This window comes from Cuculus canorus, chromosome 6 (assembly GCF_017976375.1).
Source record: "Cuculus canorus isolate bCucCan1 chromosome 6, bCucCan1.pri, whole genome shotgun sequence".
NCBI lineage: Eukaryota > Metazoa > Chordata > Aves > Cuculiformes > Cuculidae > Cuculus > Cuculus canorus.
The window spans coordinates 4,875,373-4,893,523 of record NC_071406.1 but is presented as its reverse complement, the minus strand read 5'-3'; the positions used below and the strand labels follow the sequence as shown (position 1 = coordinate 4,893,523).

Sequence of the window (18,151 nt, the reverse complement as noted above, 5' to 3'; positions counted from 1 at the left end):
CTAAAGAGCAGTTTCCTGTGAGAAACTGTGAGGGATGCTGCATCCCTCTCTCTTCTTCATCTTCCTCCTATTTTCTCAGTTGACATGATATCGCATCAAAGACCCATTCAAGCCAGTGCAACTCCTTTTGGAAACTTGTAGGATCTTTCTGTCCCATGATATGAAAAATAGTTCTTCAAATGAAGAAACATTTACTAATTTCTTTAGCTGTGTACATCCTACTGAGGAAAAATCCAATAATTTCATAACCTAATCTACCTTTTCAGCATCATTCTGTTTTCATTGACAGTTTTCTGACTTGACTTTCTAACAATACAGTTTAAGAAAGAGCAAAGAGATTTGCTCAGTTTGTGTTGGCAGTCAGGGCTGCAGCTACAGTTACTCTGTGGCATGAGAATAAAATGATTTAAGAGTCTTAGTGAGAAGAGGTGATGTACTCTTGAGAGCAGTGTTTGTGCTCATGTCTTAGGGCCCAAAACACTGGTGGTTACGTGCTTCAGAAAATTAGGGCAACCATTGCCCTGTAAAGAAAGATCTCTTTGTCACATTTCTCTCATGTTCTTTAATGATGGTTGAAATTTCAGCTTTTTGAGGAAAGGCTCTTTAAAACAACTCTGAAAGATGGCATTTCTGTTCTCCTCTGATAGATTAATTTCTTAAACTTCAGCTTAATCAGCTCAGTTTCAGTTCCATTCTCCTTGAGTACCTCTTAGTGTTAGCAAATGTTTTGTAACACAACCACTGGATTCTGTGGCGACTCTGCTGACACTTAAACTTTTAATTCAGTTAGTTCCAGCCACTGGAATTAAAAAGCATAATCTTATCTAATGAGGATTGCCTCTCGTTTCAGGCAAAGAGCAGAGGTGATAACTCTTGCATTTTAGCTAATAAGGATTGTAGTATGATAAAGGTCTTGCATTAATATTGTGATTGCTGTATTCAAACACAACAGAGACATGAGGAAGCACAGCTTCCCAGGTCTTAAAATTTTCATATTATAGTTCAGTCAGATACATGTATTATTTAGAAATCTATCTAGATATCATCCCCTCAAAGATTTGTCCAAGGGATTGAGGAGACGGTATAGTTCAGTAAATGCATCATAGTAATCAAAACTATCCAAGTCTCCTTTAAGTCAGAATTCACATTTAAAAGTAGCTCTAGGAGGCTTTGTTTCTTTCACTTCTTGTTTAATTTAATCTATTTGAAACAGCCTAGAAAAAAATTACTGAATCTTTAAAGAATATAATATTTTTTTTTATCACCATAATATATTTGGGAACTAATCAATTCTTTATAAAAGTCGCTGAGAACTTTATTAATATCTCTATGAATAAATTGGCTCCCTGCTTGATTTTTAATTTCTGATGTTGGGCAGAATATTCGATTTCCCTTTACTAAATGTGCTAACATACTGTTGGCTGTATTCCCCCTTTTCATACATCTGATATTTGGCTAGTGGAAGTGATATATGAGCACTTTGTGATAATAGTTGTTCGTAAACGGATTTAACAGTTTTTAATTCAACTTCATTAGCCTTAGAGGGGTTGTTTTTTGTGAGCTCTTCTCCCAGGATTTAATTTAGGCTCTGATTCTGTCTACTGCTTGCTCATACCTTTCTTTTGCCTGATCATGGCGAATGAAATTATCATTTCTCATTGCAAACGCCTTAGAGGTTTGGCGGAGAGCTCTGTGTGACTCCAAGGGGCCGTGATTGGATTCGCAGCATTGCAGCCATTTCTCTTTCTTGTGCTCTGATCGCAGCAACTTGTTTCCTGTTGCAAAAGTGAACTCAATTTCCTTTTGTTTTGACCTGGAGGGATAATATGGAGGGACATGTTGAAATGGTGTATTCCCACTTGTGTTGAGCCTAAAAGACTAACAAGGAAAAAATCAATTCCAGAAGAGTGTATGTACCCTCTGTCTTCAAATACCTGTCAGCTGTAAATCACCTTGCACTTGATTGACCAAACAGCTCAGGATTTTTCACCCAAGGGTCCTTCTAATTGTGGCAACAGTTGCATTAAATTCCCCACCTTGAAGAACAGCGAGACTCGGGGAGCTGAGCACTGCCCAGCTCCTTCTGGAAAAAAAGGATGACTGCTCAAAGTTAGAGATTTCTTAATTTCACACAGTTGCATAGTTAACTAAGTGTCATTGTTTAGATTAGGAAACTATTCAGGATTTTGATCTTTGTTAAAATTTGCTGCTAGGCGTAGAAAGTCAATGTAGCTATTTTTTAACCCAGGCAAACCTCAAAATAGAGGAGAAAAATTGTCTCCCTTTACATGGTACTGAAAATGCAAGCTGTTTAACAGAAGAAAAATGTCGTATTATTAGCCTCTAATACAATCACATTACTTTGGTCTTTTGACAAAGTAAAGCCTCATTGTTATTAAATATGAAATGTTACTACTTTCTCAGTAGCAACTTTTCATAAGGAGATTTGATGATTTTTTTTTTCCACCGAGTTCTAAGGGACTGGTCCATTAATAATGCATGGCATTGCTCACAAGTCACATATGCATAATAATTAGGAAACATTTGTAATGAGCTGAAAGGGTAAGAAAGGCATCGGAGTATGTACAAATCCAAAACCACAGAAGTCTGAGGTTAATAATTACCTGGGCTTCAAAAGCTTCTCAAATTCTAACAACAGATCCTACTTAAAATTAACTACAGACATTGCATAGGAGTGAATAATGGAAGAAGCCAAATCCTACCCTTTGGGGTAAAGGATATCTAAGTAGATATAAAGGAGGGGGCTGGAGGGGAAGGCTTTAAATATCACTTCTGGCAATCTTGGCAATGTTTTCTGGAGGAGGCAGTGAGAGTTAGGCTTCCAAATATTGTGCGATTGTAACAGGGGCTAACTGCTTCGTCCTTTAATCCTCCATGCAAATCTTAGCCCATCTGTATACATATATATACATATATATATGTGTGTGTGTGTGTATATATATATATATATATATAATGAAGTAGGCTCCATAACTGAAAACTTCATGGTATAAGAAGAATTTCACCTGCATAATACGGTTAAAATCTTTGAATTTTGCATTTTGGAGATGAAACTGGGAGTCACTGTTCAATTATTCTTTGTTTTGATTAAGCATCGGTGCCACACCAACTATTATATAAAATATTTTTCTCCCTTCCAGTGAGTTGTCAGCAGGAGAGTGCTGGGTCAAAGCAGGACCTTGCTGTGGTGCTTAGTACAGAGAGGATGGAGCTGCAGTGCAATAGCTTTGTCCAGCCACTTAGGCTTCAGTTTTGTTTCAGCACAGCTCTAAAACACCATGAGGAATTAAGCAATGGAAATACTGTTTCACTTCCCACAAGTGCCAGTTAGGTGATATGGATCAAGAAAAAATACTAAATTCTGAACTCAACAGAAACCTGGCACTGGAAACAGCTTTTGAGCCTGGGAGGATAATTTTGGAAAAGGTCTAGAGGGGGGGAAAAAAAGTGGCACAAACCATTACCTTTGAATCGCCTTTTCCTGCCTGTATTTCAAAAAAAGTCCAGTAGAAGATACTCGGAGGAAGTATTTTTCTCCATTGTAACATCGTCGTCATTACTAAGTATGTGAAAAAAATTTCACAAACATATTTTCACCACTTATCGGAGAGTTAGGACAGTACGGAGCAGTGTTTCTAAAGATGAGGGCTTAAGGCATGGAAAGACTAAATGACTCATCCATGATCAGACAAGTCTGTGATAGCAAAGGAAATGAAACTCCTTCCCAAACTCTAGTCAGTGAGCCAAAAGTATGCTATGTAAAGAAATGAATAGGGTTTTTTTTCTGTTTTGTTGTGCAAGGATGGTTATTCTTGTTGTTATTCTGAATTTTTGGCATGGAATCCAAAGAAGAACAGTTGTGCTCATGTGCTTGCAATAAAATTAATGCAATACAAATGAAATTAAAACATATAAAACATTTCAATTAGAAAACTGCAATAAAATTAATGCAGAGTAGAATGCAAAGATTATGCCCCAGCTGTTGAGCTTGGGGATCGTGTCTGCTCTCAGAGTTAGTAGAGTGCTCTTTGTAAATCTGGGTGAGAGTGAGGTGGCTTTGAGAGGGTGATACAAGTGTTCATGTGAGTTTGGCTTCCGTGGTTGACCTTTGTCAGGGTGCAGCAGCATTAGGAGGTGCTCCCACTAAGGACCTGAGTCCTGGCTGCTGCGATGTGCTACATGAAGCTTAGGACACCGGGGTGACATACTTCAAGATTTGGAACTAAGCTTTCAGTTGAGCTGGAGATTCGTAGGTGGATGCAAGGCACGTCAAGGAATACTTTTGCTCTTTGGGAACAGACTGTGACATCATTTTATTTAACGTGATTTTTTGATACGTGAAAACTGGACAGAGTTGGACTTTGGAAGTGACACCAGTGTTGTGGTACCACCATGTTCTCCTAGACAGCAGGATGATGATAAAACACAGTCAAACCACCGTGACTGAGGTCAGATGTAGTTTATCCCTAGGTTTAGGCTGGCTTCTGCTCTCATGATTTCTATAGTTTTTGTAGCCTAATACCTAAGGCTTCCTGGGTTGTTTAATAGATTGCTATTGGACAGTTAATCTCTGTCCTCTAAACTTGTGTCGTGCTGTACTCTTAGGTGACTTATCCTTGGTCTTGAAGTATTGTAAGACATTTAGCAGAGGGAATGGTTGTGCTCTGGATGTGCTCTTTCACCAGCCAGTGGTGTCACGGACGTATAGGACTACAAGAAACTGAACTTAATGATTACAGTTGACTCTTTCCTTCCTTTCCTGCATGAGGTTGCTTTTGCAGAATAACTGCCTCGGTTCTGTGTAACAAACTCTAGGATCAGGGAGACGTCTCATTAACTCCTCAAAGCTGATTCTTACTGAGAGTGGCATGCAAACTCAAACCTTTGCCAACATCTGGAAGGTTTTGCACAAATAGTTTAGTGTGAATGAAGAGCTTAGCTGCCACCCAGCAGCTACATCAGCTGCCTCACAGACACAATCTGCCCCAAAACAGCCAGTTGATGATTTAGCTTATTCCACGGTTTCATAAACATAACATGCTTTGCTGGTATATGCTCCTAATACAGATATAATCTAAGTAATGAATATGAAATTTCTAGATAGCATTGTGACCTGATTATGGAGAGAAGACAAACTGTTCCTTGCCCAGTGAAGCTGGCAAGTGTAATATAAAGTATTTCTAATTTCACACTGCGTTCCAGTTGTGGTTTTTCAGCGTGCTTTCACACAGACATAAAATGATTTCCCACACAATATAATGACAGGATACTTCCAGTGCATTGCCTTGCATTGAGCCATTAATAGTATTTCCCTGTTTTGTGTATCACTACTCAAGAGTTTCTTTTTCTCTGACTGAGAAGGGAAATGAGACCCACGTTGCTTCAGGCTGTAAATTATAAATGAGTAGTATGATCATCTGTAACTTCGAAGCAAAGGTCAAAGCAATTTTTTTTTTATCTTTTCTGTGTTCTTTAACTGGATCTTCTTTGATGTTTACACTGCACATACATCATGATCATTATATCCTGCACTCTTGCATCATTAATGCAACTACAAACGAGGTGACTCAAGTTACTAACAACCAGTGCTTCAGTCTAACACAGATATAAAGGAGGAAAATGAAAATAGTTATTGGAGGGATTGTTCCCTGGTGCAAATAGGCTTAAAGAGAGTATGACTAAATAAGAGGATACTGTTTCTTTCTGGAGTCATTTTCCAAGGCAGCAAATCTTTGTTCATTGATTTGTAATTGGGGGTAAAAATACTGAAAAATGAGGAATTTGTAAGTGTTTCAGCAATATTTCATTATATGCCAACTTGTTTAATGAAACTGAGCTAGCAACAGGTTGCTTTAAATATTGTATAGCACATTCTAAAGCTGCTGCTCTGTATAGACTGGAAAGCTGCAGAATGGGGAGATCTGTTACCAAACTATGAGGATGTGGGTCTTATTTGAGGCATAAAATAAACCAATGACTTATCTATTATAAAAGTTGTTTTCTTATGGAATTGGGTTAGTGAGCACATACACACCTCTCAGAAAAAAACAACAGCTGATTTGACACCCGGTTAACTCTCCTTTTTGGCATGATTGTAATGGATTTCGTGTTTGGATGGGGAGATATTAGCTGTAGAGGTTCTTCAGGAGCCCCTGTGCTGCACAGGGGAGCTGTGGGTACCGGGGACTGGCAGCAGGATGCTATCAGGACACTCGCCCCAACCCACCCATCGCTGGGATAACCATTTCAATTAGTGCTGTGTTAAAACAAGACAAGTACTCAGTTTGGATACATTTACATGTAAAGGACAACCACCAGTAAAACATAATTATCAGAGATTTATAGTGGAATCTTTGTTAAATTTGACCCTTTTCTTCCCAGGCACACTGATTTTTAACACACTTCATAGAATGGGTTTTACCTGCACTAAAAAGGGATGTAACTTTAGATCCCAGTTACTAACCCATTTAAGGTGTTTTAAAACACAAGTACATCACATAAGGCTTTTTCAGAGTCTGCCGCATTACGCGTTTCGCAAAGATTATGGTTTGGAAATCAATTTAGATCTCAATGCCTTTGTTTTTTGAAGCCAGAACAGTCAAAATGGTGACTGCATTTCAAAATACTCATTTTGCATGCAGCGTAACAACTCTTTAATAAGAAATTTTACTGCAGTATCTTAATGTGCAGTTTTATTGCCTATTATTTTTAGTGAGCATTTATAAAGCCTTATGTTTGGGGTTTAACACCTTAGCTATTTCCCATCGTAACAGGTTGAAATTTGGCATAGCAGTGGCAACCCTCATTTCAAAATTTTCACAGAAAATTGTAAACAGCAAATTGCTAATTTGTAAAGATTTTGTTAATTTCCACACTTTGAAGCCTGTCAACTTAAATGTCAGATAATATGACATCCATATGGACCATTAGATCAATGAGAGTGTAGGACCAGAGCTGCCTCAAAGTGCACATCCTGTAGTGACACCTCTGAAGTTCTAGAACAGCCAAAAAGAAGAAGAAAAAAAAAAAAAGGAAGAAAAAACAAATTGTCAAAGTTATGGTAGGAAAGGGCGAGACAGCTAAAACTGTCTTTAAAAAATCCTTCATTCTGTCATATTTGGAAAAGTTCCGAAATTTCAGTTTCCAAGTTGCAAATGTGACTCTGCAGCAGAGGTCTGGTTTTAAGGCAGCTTCAGATTTAGCGAGTTTTTTGGGCATTCAAAATGCAGCCAGAGTGCCTTTCATCAGGCTCTAGTTGGGCAATGTTCTTTGTTGATGTTTATTTTATCTTTGACTTTAGGATTCAGTTCAATTACAGCATAGTGTTGCTTTCTCCTAGTGATACTCCAAATGTTATATTTCCCATGCATTCTTTTGTTGTTTAAAAACTTTGGAATTCACATAATTTGTGTGCCAATGGCATTAGTAGCATATTGTAATAGCATAAAATATTCAAGGTTTATATTAAAATGTTTTCTACGTATTATACTGTTCGTATTAAATAGCTGGAATATCTTTTATGCTTCAAAGCATCAGTAACTTAGTCACTTGGGCAGAAGATGCATTCTACTTTATTTGGATTATATTCATTTTGACAATGTAATATCTCATTTGAAATGAATGTATATTGGACTATTGATTTTCATGGGTCTTAGAATAATAAAAACATCATGCAGCAATAAAGAAAAAAGCATCCTTTTCTGTACAGACTATGTTTGGATGCAGCTCAGAGGCTTTCACAGAAGTAAACATAAAAACTATGTTCCACAGAAATAGGAAGTACTTTGTTTTACACCATAGTGTAATTGTATTCATATAAGAAGACTTTAACTCAAATATGGTCTTGATTCTGCAGAGCTAAGCTCTTTTAAGCATACCACAAGGATGTGCTCCTACTTTAGAGAGGGGTAGTGCCTCTCTTTTTCCTTGTTTCCTTCCACGGAGGCTGATCTACTGTTAGTTTCACCTACAGACTTTTTTATTATTATAATTTTTGGATACTTGCCAGGCTTAATTCCTAATAACTCGGCTACCTCGCAGAGGAAAACTGAGCAAAGCCTTGGAAGAAATGTCCGATATATGTAGTCCTGGAGACCACAACTTCTTTCTGACCATTATGAAGTGGTGACTTCATAATATTTTAATAGCATTGATACCGGCGAAATTTCAAGTAGTATTGTGATTCTTAGTCACCAATAGTGCTATGTACTGAGACAAGAAGTACAGAACCCAAGGAAGGTGGAAAGAGACTTCTTAATTTTCTAATATTGACATTACCTGCAGTGCTTCGGGCACTAGTTGATCCAGTGGACCCAGCTGCTTTGGCAAACCCATTTATACCCATATTCTTGAGCATATTTTTCAACAAATATGAAGATGTTACTATTGTAATATCCTAATTAAAAAATTATCTTCGAAGAAATTGATCCTTAAATTTTTTTTCTCCTGAATGTGATCTAAAAAGTCTGATTTTTGGATTGTATTGTCTTGGTTTTATTTTAAGGAATGATTTTTTAATAATAAGCTCAGAGCAGGAGAAGAGAAGTTTATTCAGGATTCATCTTGCTTTTTCACAGTAAGGAAAATGTAATGCATGCACAGTCCTCCTGATGCCCTGTTCGCTAACTGCTGCCAGTCACCAACTCCTTTGCTTGGTGAAACTAAGTCAGATTTTATAACACCTTTTAGCTTTCAATATTAATTGAACTAAGTGTAGGGGATGGGTTGAATTTAATGTCTTGGAACAAAACAGTGGAAATATTTCTGTTCTGTTTTTTTCTTTGCGAAATTAATTCAGACAAAAGAGATGTTGTTGAAGATCAATATTGAACTGAAAGCTGTAGCACATTTTATCGTCAGTTGTTAAAGAGAAATTCTCAAAGAGTAATATTAAGTCCTTAGTGCTAGGTATGTATATAATTCATTGCATTTTATTTCTTTGTTAGAAATATAATGTATTATTAGAAATTTATATATGTCTTAATCTTACTTATATAATTCTTAATTGTCATCTGCAGATTAAAAGATATTGTACTAAAATTGTTATTAATTTACCGTCTTTCAAAATCTTAGGCTAATCGGCTGGTGGGGTCATGAATTCAAAACACGATTCCTTATGGAAAACAGTACGTATTTTTTCCCTTTTAATTTTACCTCTTTTTTTTGGTGTATTTATATATAATCACTTTCACTTTCCTAGTAACTGGAGTAGAAAGGATAGAACTTTGAGTTTCCTCACTTACATTAAATGTATTAAGCTAAACTCGCCCCAAATATGTAATGAAATGGAGTTAAAAGAATAAATATAGGAATAAATCTGGTCTGTGGGCATATGGGTCTGACTGTCTGCTTCTAGATATTTTGCTGAAATACCTTAAAAATGCAGGTGTAGAATATGGATGAAAATTTCAAAGTATCTCAATGAATTAAACATAAGTTTGAGGAGCGAGGATCTGCTATCTTTCACTTGGGTAAGATCTTACTTTAGGATTAGTTCCACTGGAATTAATGAGAAATGATATAAATAAAGGTAAGTCAACCTGACAGAAGTTATGAGATAGCACCAGTGCTTTGGCATCTCGAAATCCCTTGCATTAGCAAAGGATGGGCTATGAGACAGAACCAAACCTGCTCTGAAATAGCTGAACTTTTATCGTCCCAATATGCAATATGTCAGTTTTCCAAACTGACAGCTAGACCATTCAGCTCCAGTTTAAAGCGTGGCAGAGAGAATATCCTGAGGGATCTGGAGGAGAAAGGAGCTTTTTGTTTTCATTGTTTGGTTTGGTTTTAATATATTTTTAATTCTCTGTGTCAAACCCGGTTGTTGTGACTTTGGCTGGAGAACACCACTCTAAAGGCTTCAGTCTGCTCTTCTTTTTCTGACCAAATGTAAGAGAGCAGCACTATGGAAAGCCAGCAGAAGACAGAAATTGCCTTGAAAAACTGCTAGAAGAAAAACATTTATTCATTTCCATGGGCAGTTTATAGGGGAGAAGTTAGGCAAAGACCATTATAAAATTAGGCAGTCTGCTGTGCATGAAAAGCGTTTCTTCTGCTGCATCCTCTTGCTTTGGTGCTGGAGCATGAAATATAAATGGTGACACAGAACTTACAGCAAAGCTTTATGGATTTATTAAGTAGATTTTGTGAAATTTCACAGCCTAAAGTCTCCGCAACTTCTCCCTGTGGCCTGAAGCTACACTTAGCTGCATATGCAGTCTCCCGCGTGTCTCGTCAGTTTAATAAAATTAAGGAACATGATTCCCAGCTCGTGGCAGCGCCGCGGCTCCACGCGAGCGTGCCTCTGCTGACTTGGAATTTCTCTGGTTTGTGTCAGTGTTAAAAGAGATTCAAGTGTAAAGGTGGTTTTAACACACACCATTTAAACGAATTAATTGCAGTTCTCTAGTTGTCATGAAGCTGCTAATGAGGTCTTCCGCTGGATAAAATTGGGCTTCTCTCGAAGCTAAAAGTATTAGCTGTGAATAGATTACCATTTCCTTTTAATGACCGATTCCTACAGGCCACATTAGTGAAATATTTTATTGCATGAGGACAGACTTCAAGATAAGGTCCAATCCATTAAAAGGAAGAAATCAAAAACACTAATATAAGTTATTCATTTTTCCAGAATTACAACTAAGTGAAGGAATTAATGGATTTCGGTTATCGAATCCTCCAATTTTGCTGGTCTGTGCTCTGCAAGCTAGTTTAGAGGTAAGTAATTGCTTTACTTTAAGCCTAAATTTTAGAGTATAGAAATGTTAAATGAGTGTACACGCATTACTGCTGTCTCCCTTTTAAAAATTGCTGAATATTTAAAAAGCGAAGGAGGAAGGGGAAATGAAAAACAAACAAAATAAGCCCACAGCCCCGAGAGACCAAGGCCTTTAATAAATACACTCATCCCTTCACTGTTCTCACAGACTTTGCTGTTGGACCCAAGACACATGAGGTTTGCATCTCCAAAGCTGACTGCCAGCACTATGTTTGTCTCGGTTTTTAGGGGCTCAGTACAAACAGCAGCTTTTCTCATAGAGATATCCAGAGCTTGCCTCAGCACAATTAATCATAGAATCAAGGAGTCATAGAATCACAGAATGGTTTGGGTTGGAAGGGACCTTAAAGATCATCTAATTCCAATCCCCCTGTGCTGGGCAGGGACACCTCCCACCGGATCAGGTTACTCCAAGCCCCATCCAACCTGGCCTTGAACACCTCCAGGAGTGGGGCAGCCACAGCTTCCCTGGGTAACCTGTTTTCTGTGCCCTGAAATGCAAGCCTCTAGGTCTTTGTGGCTGAAAATGACCATTCTACACACATCTCCCTCCTATATGCTACAAATGCTACTATATTAATCTTTTTCTAAAGCTGCTTTGCAAGCCAGCCTTGGTTAGTAAGATTTTGCCATCAATATAAATGAAAGAAATCTGTTTCTGCTAGTGTTCCATTACTGCTAGTCTAATGGCAAATCTGATGCTGGAACAAAGAGCAACGTCCATACGCTGTAAGTCCCTCTTTATTTACTGAAAAACCAGTATCTTAAGCAAACAAAGTCAGAGAATTGCCAATTGTGCTGTCTCCAGCTTACACGCCACGCTGAAGGACTGCAAAGGGCACAGCAATTCTTCTTGTTCTGCCTGACAATTTACGTTGTTAGCCCTTAAACATCCAATATATTTTTTTAAACTTTATGTGACCTTCGAGATAAGCTGAAAGCTATTCTGCTATGACCCAGATTGTCAGTGCTCCAGTTTGTGTGGGTTGGTGTCATTTAGCCCACTGCAGGGAGCCTCGAACAATGAGGGCTGAACAGTTTTCATCGTCTCCTCTTTCCGTGCCTGCATTACCTTTTGGCACAGCCAGGATTTCCCAGTGCTAATTGCTCTAATACAGTAGGAAACAAAATAGTTTTCATGTCTGGCAAGAGATGGCTGGTGAAATTGCATGCCACCTTCACTGGGAGACATTAAGCAGAAGGCAGCGTTTCCAACGGAAACAATGAAAACTGTAAGTGTTAATGCATGTTATTCCTCAATAACGCTTAAAGTGACTGTTATGGCGATAGCTGCTCCCTTTTATGGAAAAAAGGGGAGTGCTCTACAGCCACATTTAAAAGATCTTTCTCAAAAATTTCACCCAAGAGACCAAATATTCCTTGCGCAAAGCCTGAGCAAACAGATTTTTACATGCAGCCTAAGGGGATCCATCCCTCATACTGCTGCGAAGCCCAGAGGAATAGGAGGCAAGTCTCCATTTTGCCTCCAGTAACGCAATGAGTAGCTGTGTGTATGCTCTGCTTGCCTATGTGCTGAGAGAAGCACCTCTATTTTTTCATCGACCTGTACAAATTCTCTCTGCCGGTGGCTCTGGTGGCTGTCGCATTCCTTTCTGTGACAACACGGTCTCCGTGCAGTCTGTGTTACAGTGGCCATATTCTGTTCCACACGAAACGTGTAGGGGCTTTTGGTATTGTGCAGCATCTACTGGTTGTGGTACTATGATAGAGTAATACATGGGATATTTTACAAAGGAGTGATTTCCAAGTGCTGCTGGAAACCAGATTTTGTTGTACTTTGAGTAGGAATTTTCAGTTACCTCTTTAAACATTTAAACAACCAGTTTATGATATAAGTAATCTAAAAAGTGTTACTCCTTCAGTGTGGAGCAATGACCTCTTAAGAGTAAAGATCATGGATTTTCGTACAGGACCTCCACCTTGTCTCTGATGTTTCGTCTGCATTAGAGGTATAGCTGTCCATCAGCAGCTACGTGGCATTTACGTGCCAGATTCTGATTTGAGCTGACTGGCAGGTACTTGCACCTCTCCAAATTGTCATCTTTCACTGAAGCTCCTTGCACAGGAAGAAGGGAGAGTTTTGGGAAAGGCAAGGGTAATTTTTTTTCTGGAGTCACATTTTCTGTTGTTCCCTGTAACTGAGCCTTTCCAGAGCACAAAGAGAAGCTGTTGCACCTTCTACTGCTCCCAAACTCTTTTACAGTTCATCCTTATTTGTGTGGCAAAGTAGTACCGCCTTTTATAACCAACCCCTTTTGCAGGTCTCACGACATTTTGACTTTCTGCAGCTCACCAGTCCTTCTAGCTCCGTAAGAACATAGAGCTGTTAAACCAGAACCACTCAAATATTTTTCTTTTTACGGACTAACAGAGACAGAGCCTGCAACTCTGCCTCTACGGGACTGAAAACATTAAAGTCAGTATGTTAGTACAAATTTTGTGTTTTCAAAGACCAGAGTTTGTAGATCAGATTTGATGTTTCAGTCTTAACCCTTGGCTTCTGCTACTTGAGGTACATACAAGGGAAAACTTATATGTCATTTTGGGTTTCATGCAGCCCTCTTGAATGTATAGAGAATTTATGGATCCTTTTCAGATATCCAAAAGAATGTTTTCGTATCTGTTTTTATTTTTTATTTTTATTATTTAAGCAGATATGGAAGTGTGTAAAACTTCAACAACAGACAAAAAGTCTTTCATTATCTAAAATGTTATCTATAATATCTATCTGATACTACTCTTGATTCCAAGGATAAAATATAGAGAAAACTAAGAATGACAGAGTTCGGTCCCTGTATTACCAAACCAATTTAAGTTATTAAAAATCTCAGAAATGGCCTTAGTTCTCTTTACTTCCTTTTTATTTTCTATAGCAGTGCATCATCATTCTAATGATTTAAAATCGTTATAGGTTTTTGGTCAAACTACAATGAAAGCATTGAGAAGGAAGTCTGTTTTACTCACCGGTTACTTGGAATACCTGATAAAGTACTACTACAAGGAGGATAAAACAAATCCAGAGAAGCCCTTTGTGAAAATAATCACGCCATCTCGGATTGAGGAAAGAGGATGCCAACTTACACTATCTTTTTCCCTTCCAATCAAGTCTGTGTTTAAAGAGCTGGAGAAGAGAGGAGTAGCTGTGAGTAAATAAAAATTCATCATCTTATGCACCGTTTTGTGAACATATACTATGATTTTTATTCAATTATGGTCTTGTATAAGGCCAAAAAAAGATTGAGAATGATAAAAACTCCTTACATAGCATCTTCAATCTTTATTTCTGCAAATAATCAAATTATTTCATAAAGTATCTGTTGGTCTGTGTATTGTCCTTTCTCTATTGATTTATTTCAGTAGTTCTGCAAGTAGCACCCAGGACTCACTACTGACATTAGAGGGGTTTTTTTGGGTGCATTTTGGTGGGAGACATTATGAATCTGAAGCTGATGCTCTGAACAGGAAAGACATGAGAAAAAAAAATCCAAATTACTGGAAAAAGGCAAATATGAGTGTGTCTGAGCTATCCAGGACAATGTCTTCTGTCCAGTGTCCTTGTCCAGATCCCCTGCTGCAGGTTCAGGCATGAGGCCTGAGGAGATCTGAGCAACCCTGAGGTATGAGCAGTCAGCAGCACTCGGGTGGTTCTCATCATTCTCAGCCGTTCAACTCACACACCTTCAGACTGGCCATGACAAGGAGCTCTAAACCTCCACCAGTCCATTTCCTGATCTGCAAATGGCCAAAGTCTTGCTTTCTGTAAAGGATCAAGGTGGAGGATTTAAAAAGGTGTCATTTCCTTAGAGTGTTCTTCAACTCAGGAAAATCAGCCACAGAATGGCGATGCCACGTAATGGCCCAGTTACCGGTGAACACTGCTCAAAACCAGTAAAAGCTAAATTTAAAGCTATACATCTGGTGATTTAGAAGCGCTGGGAGGTGAGGTTGGTAGCATAATGCCATATAAATAATTCATGAGTTTTATTTCTGCTGATGACTTGTGTCCCCAAAGGATAACTCTTTGAGGCTGAATATGCCGCTGTTTTGGTGCTGCTAGGGAATTCCAGGAACTGATGCTTTTAAGAAGGCATGAGGCCTTACGCTGTTGGCTTGTCTTCCCAGTGCAGTAATATGCTTCAAATATGAAAGATTATTCTATTAAAAAATATGTTCAAATCCACAGAAAAGGGAAAGAAAAGTACTGCAAGCCCTGCAACATTGCTTGTAATTGTAGTACAGGATACTCCATCGTACCAGCATGTTTCTCTCTTATGGTCACCTATGTGCCTCTTCCACTGTGGATTAATATAGCGGTTAAGGTATATTATGGGGATAGGTAGCTGGTTTGGAGACCCTCAGTGCCACTGGGAGATTCCTGCCCATCCTTAGCCTTGAACCCTCTTTTTAGACAACACACTACTCTTCTCACTATGTTCCTCACAGTTTCTCAGGGGTCAAAAAGTTTCACGTGTCTCTCCTTGTTGGTCCAGTCATTCTTCCTTGAAGAATATAGGATATTTAAAACTATAGTCTGCCAGATAATTATGAAGTGACCTGAATTTATGAAACATTCCTTTTCTGTTTTGCAGTGTGACATGCGAGAACCAAATGCTCTTCGCGTTGCCCCAGTTCCTCTCTACAATTCTTTCCATGATGTGCACAGATTTATTGAAATCCTGAGATCTGCAATTACATCTTCGAAATAAACAGCAAACAATACTGCGCTATCTGGTTCTTATTGATGGCTCAGCTGTATCTTTTAATCTATTTTTGACTAAGATGCATTTATCCTGCTGAGCGACTCTTTGCTTCGAGTAGACTGTGCTATATCCTATGCAATTTGCAAAAAAATGACTGTGCTTGAATAGTTATTTATAACAGACATAGTTTTATTAAAGCTCATATTTCCACTCTGCTTTGACTTTGACTTCATGAATTAGTATGCTTTATATATTTTAATGGGGCTTTTCTTAAACATTTTATTACATTAGCTTTGAGAAGCATGGAAGATTTGCTATCAACTAGAACAGGAATGAAAAAAAAAATCCCTTCTTTATTATAAAAATGATGCATAATAAAAAGTAGAATACAGACAAATCACCAACAGCTAAAAGATACCGTCCAATTTACATTTTTAATTTATCAATTCTATTTAAAGTACATGGTATACTGTAAAAGTTAAAGTTGAACAATTTGTTGTTTAAAACTGTTCACTGCTGCATACTAAATATTTCAAAGGGCTCAACATTTTAGAATTCTATTAATCATTAATTAATGATTTAATTGAAGAATGAACTTGCATTGCAGATATCGTCTTTAGTGTGATATAGTTGGCTAAAACAAAACATCTACTGTTTATCTTTCTAGGTAGTCATCTTGGAGCTCAAATACTTGAGAAAGCTGAGAACAATTTTAAATTCATGTGACTGAGTGTTGAGGGCTGTATGAGCATTTACTGTAATTTTAACAAGGCTTATTTCAGATTAGGTAAAATGAACTCTGAACTGTTTAAGCCGCTGCAAAATATCTCATTGTTAACTTACAGTGTGGCCCAAATTTTACAGAGATTTGCACAAGACAGCTAAAAACAATGAAGAAAAACTGCTTACGCTTAACCACCACTTTACCTGGAGTTCTCTTGAGACGTAAATAACACCTTAATATAAATGGCAACTAACATCTTGTCTGTAGCTCTTCAGCTCTAACCCTTCATCTAGAATAAACTAAAAATTTCTCCCTGATGGTATAAAATGTGTCTAATGTTTGGTATGACCCACTTTGAAACTTACTTCTCATAGTATTTTTTTATTCTACCTCAAGGGTAAGAAAGGACTTCAGGGAAGAAGTGAGTATTTGACTCAAAGGCATTTTTACTGGTTGAAGTTTTCTCACACTTTGAGCATCTCCTGCTGCACAGGGAAACCTGTGTATACCTCTGCTCTAAAATTCCCCAAAGATAAGTAGTTTTAACATCTTGCTGCAGTAACACCTATTTCATTGGCTGCAATGTGTAGGGGGAAAGATGAAAGAACTGCAAATAAAGCATTTGTTGGCATTTTTAGCAAATATGAAGAGTTCAGAACAGCTTCTAGAACTGGAATATTGTTTCAAAAAATAGCACTGGAGTTTATTCAGTTGGAAAGCTCTGGCTTACTCAAGAAGCTTTGGTTACATTGATGTTATGGCTTTTAATTCAGCTGAGACTCTATCATTGTATTGCAGATCAGGTATCTGTATTCTGTGGCTGTCGTTCCGTTTTTGCACTCGCCGCTGCAGCACAGCTACTTTCGTCTGTCAAGTGACATGATCTTAGAAAAAGGACCATTTTCCGTAAAGTGACTGTTGATGAAGGGAGTACTGAATGTTAAACTCTGGCAGACTGCAGCGTTGAAAAGGGTTTTAGTTCACTGCCAGTACCTTTAAATCACTTGTGCTGCTGTACAGCTCTGGTTGATGGTCACTTATGTCTTCACTGTAAAGTTAGGCAAGCTTAATAAAGATTCAGATCTGACACCAGGTTGGAGTATAATATCCCTTATTTTGATACCAGTTGACCCTTGGTTGTGCAGCAAACTCAGGGAGAGTAATAACCTCAAAAATCTTTCTAAATAACACCTAGTCATCAGGTTCTGACTAGCTGCCTTGGAAGTTACAGGGAGATAAATATCGAATTTTGAGGTTGCAGTTTGATATCTGCGTTAAATTCACAAACTGTGAAAACAATTCCTTGTGCCCCTGATCAAGAAAAGGGAACCAAGGAAGGTAAGTAAGTAAAGTACTTAATGAATCTATACAGTCCAAGTTTTGAAGGATCATAGATTATTAATAACTGTTTAATAGTTTTTTGTCTTTCAGTAGTAATTCAGGGTACAGGTGCAAATATTGACTTTATAAATAAGCATTTGTGTTTCATTTGACAGATCAAACCTCACTTATTTCGATTTTTCTGAATTACTCTTTTTCCCTTATGAGACATGAAAGCTCCTGGCTTTTTTAGGCATATATAAATTCAGAAAATTATTTACAAAATGTTAGGGAAGGCTACATAGCTTTTTACTGAAAGAAAATTGCAGCATAAGCACCAGTTCCACACAGTCTTTCCCTACTTATAGCAAAAGTTTTGCAAGATGAATAATACTGAAAGTTAACATTAGGTGTCAGTATTTTACATATTATTTAGTGTGAGAATATCAAGTGAAAGAGCTTCTGTGCAAAATTAAAAAAATCCCAGAACAATACAGTATGCTTTTTAAAATGCCTTAAGTTTTCACAGTTAAAGCAATATCAGGAATAATTATGTGTGAAATAATTAATTGTATATACCCTGAA

General features: G+C 37.8%; 1 protein-coding gene across 1 annotated transcript in view; it reads left to right on the top strand.

Annotated features, from left to right (window-relative positions):
• KYNU (kynureninase) overlaps positions 1-17,339 on the top strand; it is a 60,009-nt gene extending 42,670 nt beyond the window's left edge. The window contains exons 12-15 of the mRNA XM_054070647.1: positions 9,094-9,146; positions 10,655-10,740; positions 13,734-13,964; positions 15,412-17,339. Coding sequence (XP_053926622.1) covers positions 9,094-9,146; positions 10,655-10,740; positions 13,734-13,964; positions 15,412-15,528 — 487 coding nt within the window. The 3' untranslated portion in view covers positions 15,529-17,339. The remainder of the gene's footprint in view (positions 1-9,093; positions 9,147-10,654; positions 10,741-13,733; positions 13,965-15,411) is intronic.
• Positions 17,340-18,151: the final 812 nt, after the last annotated feature.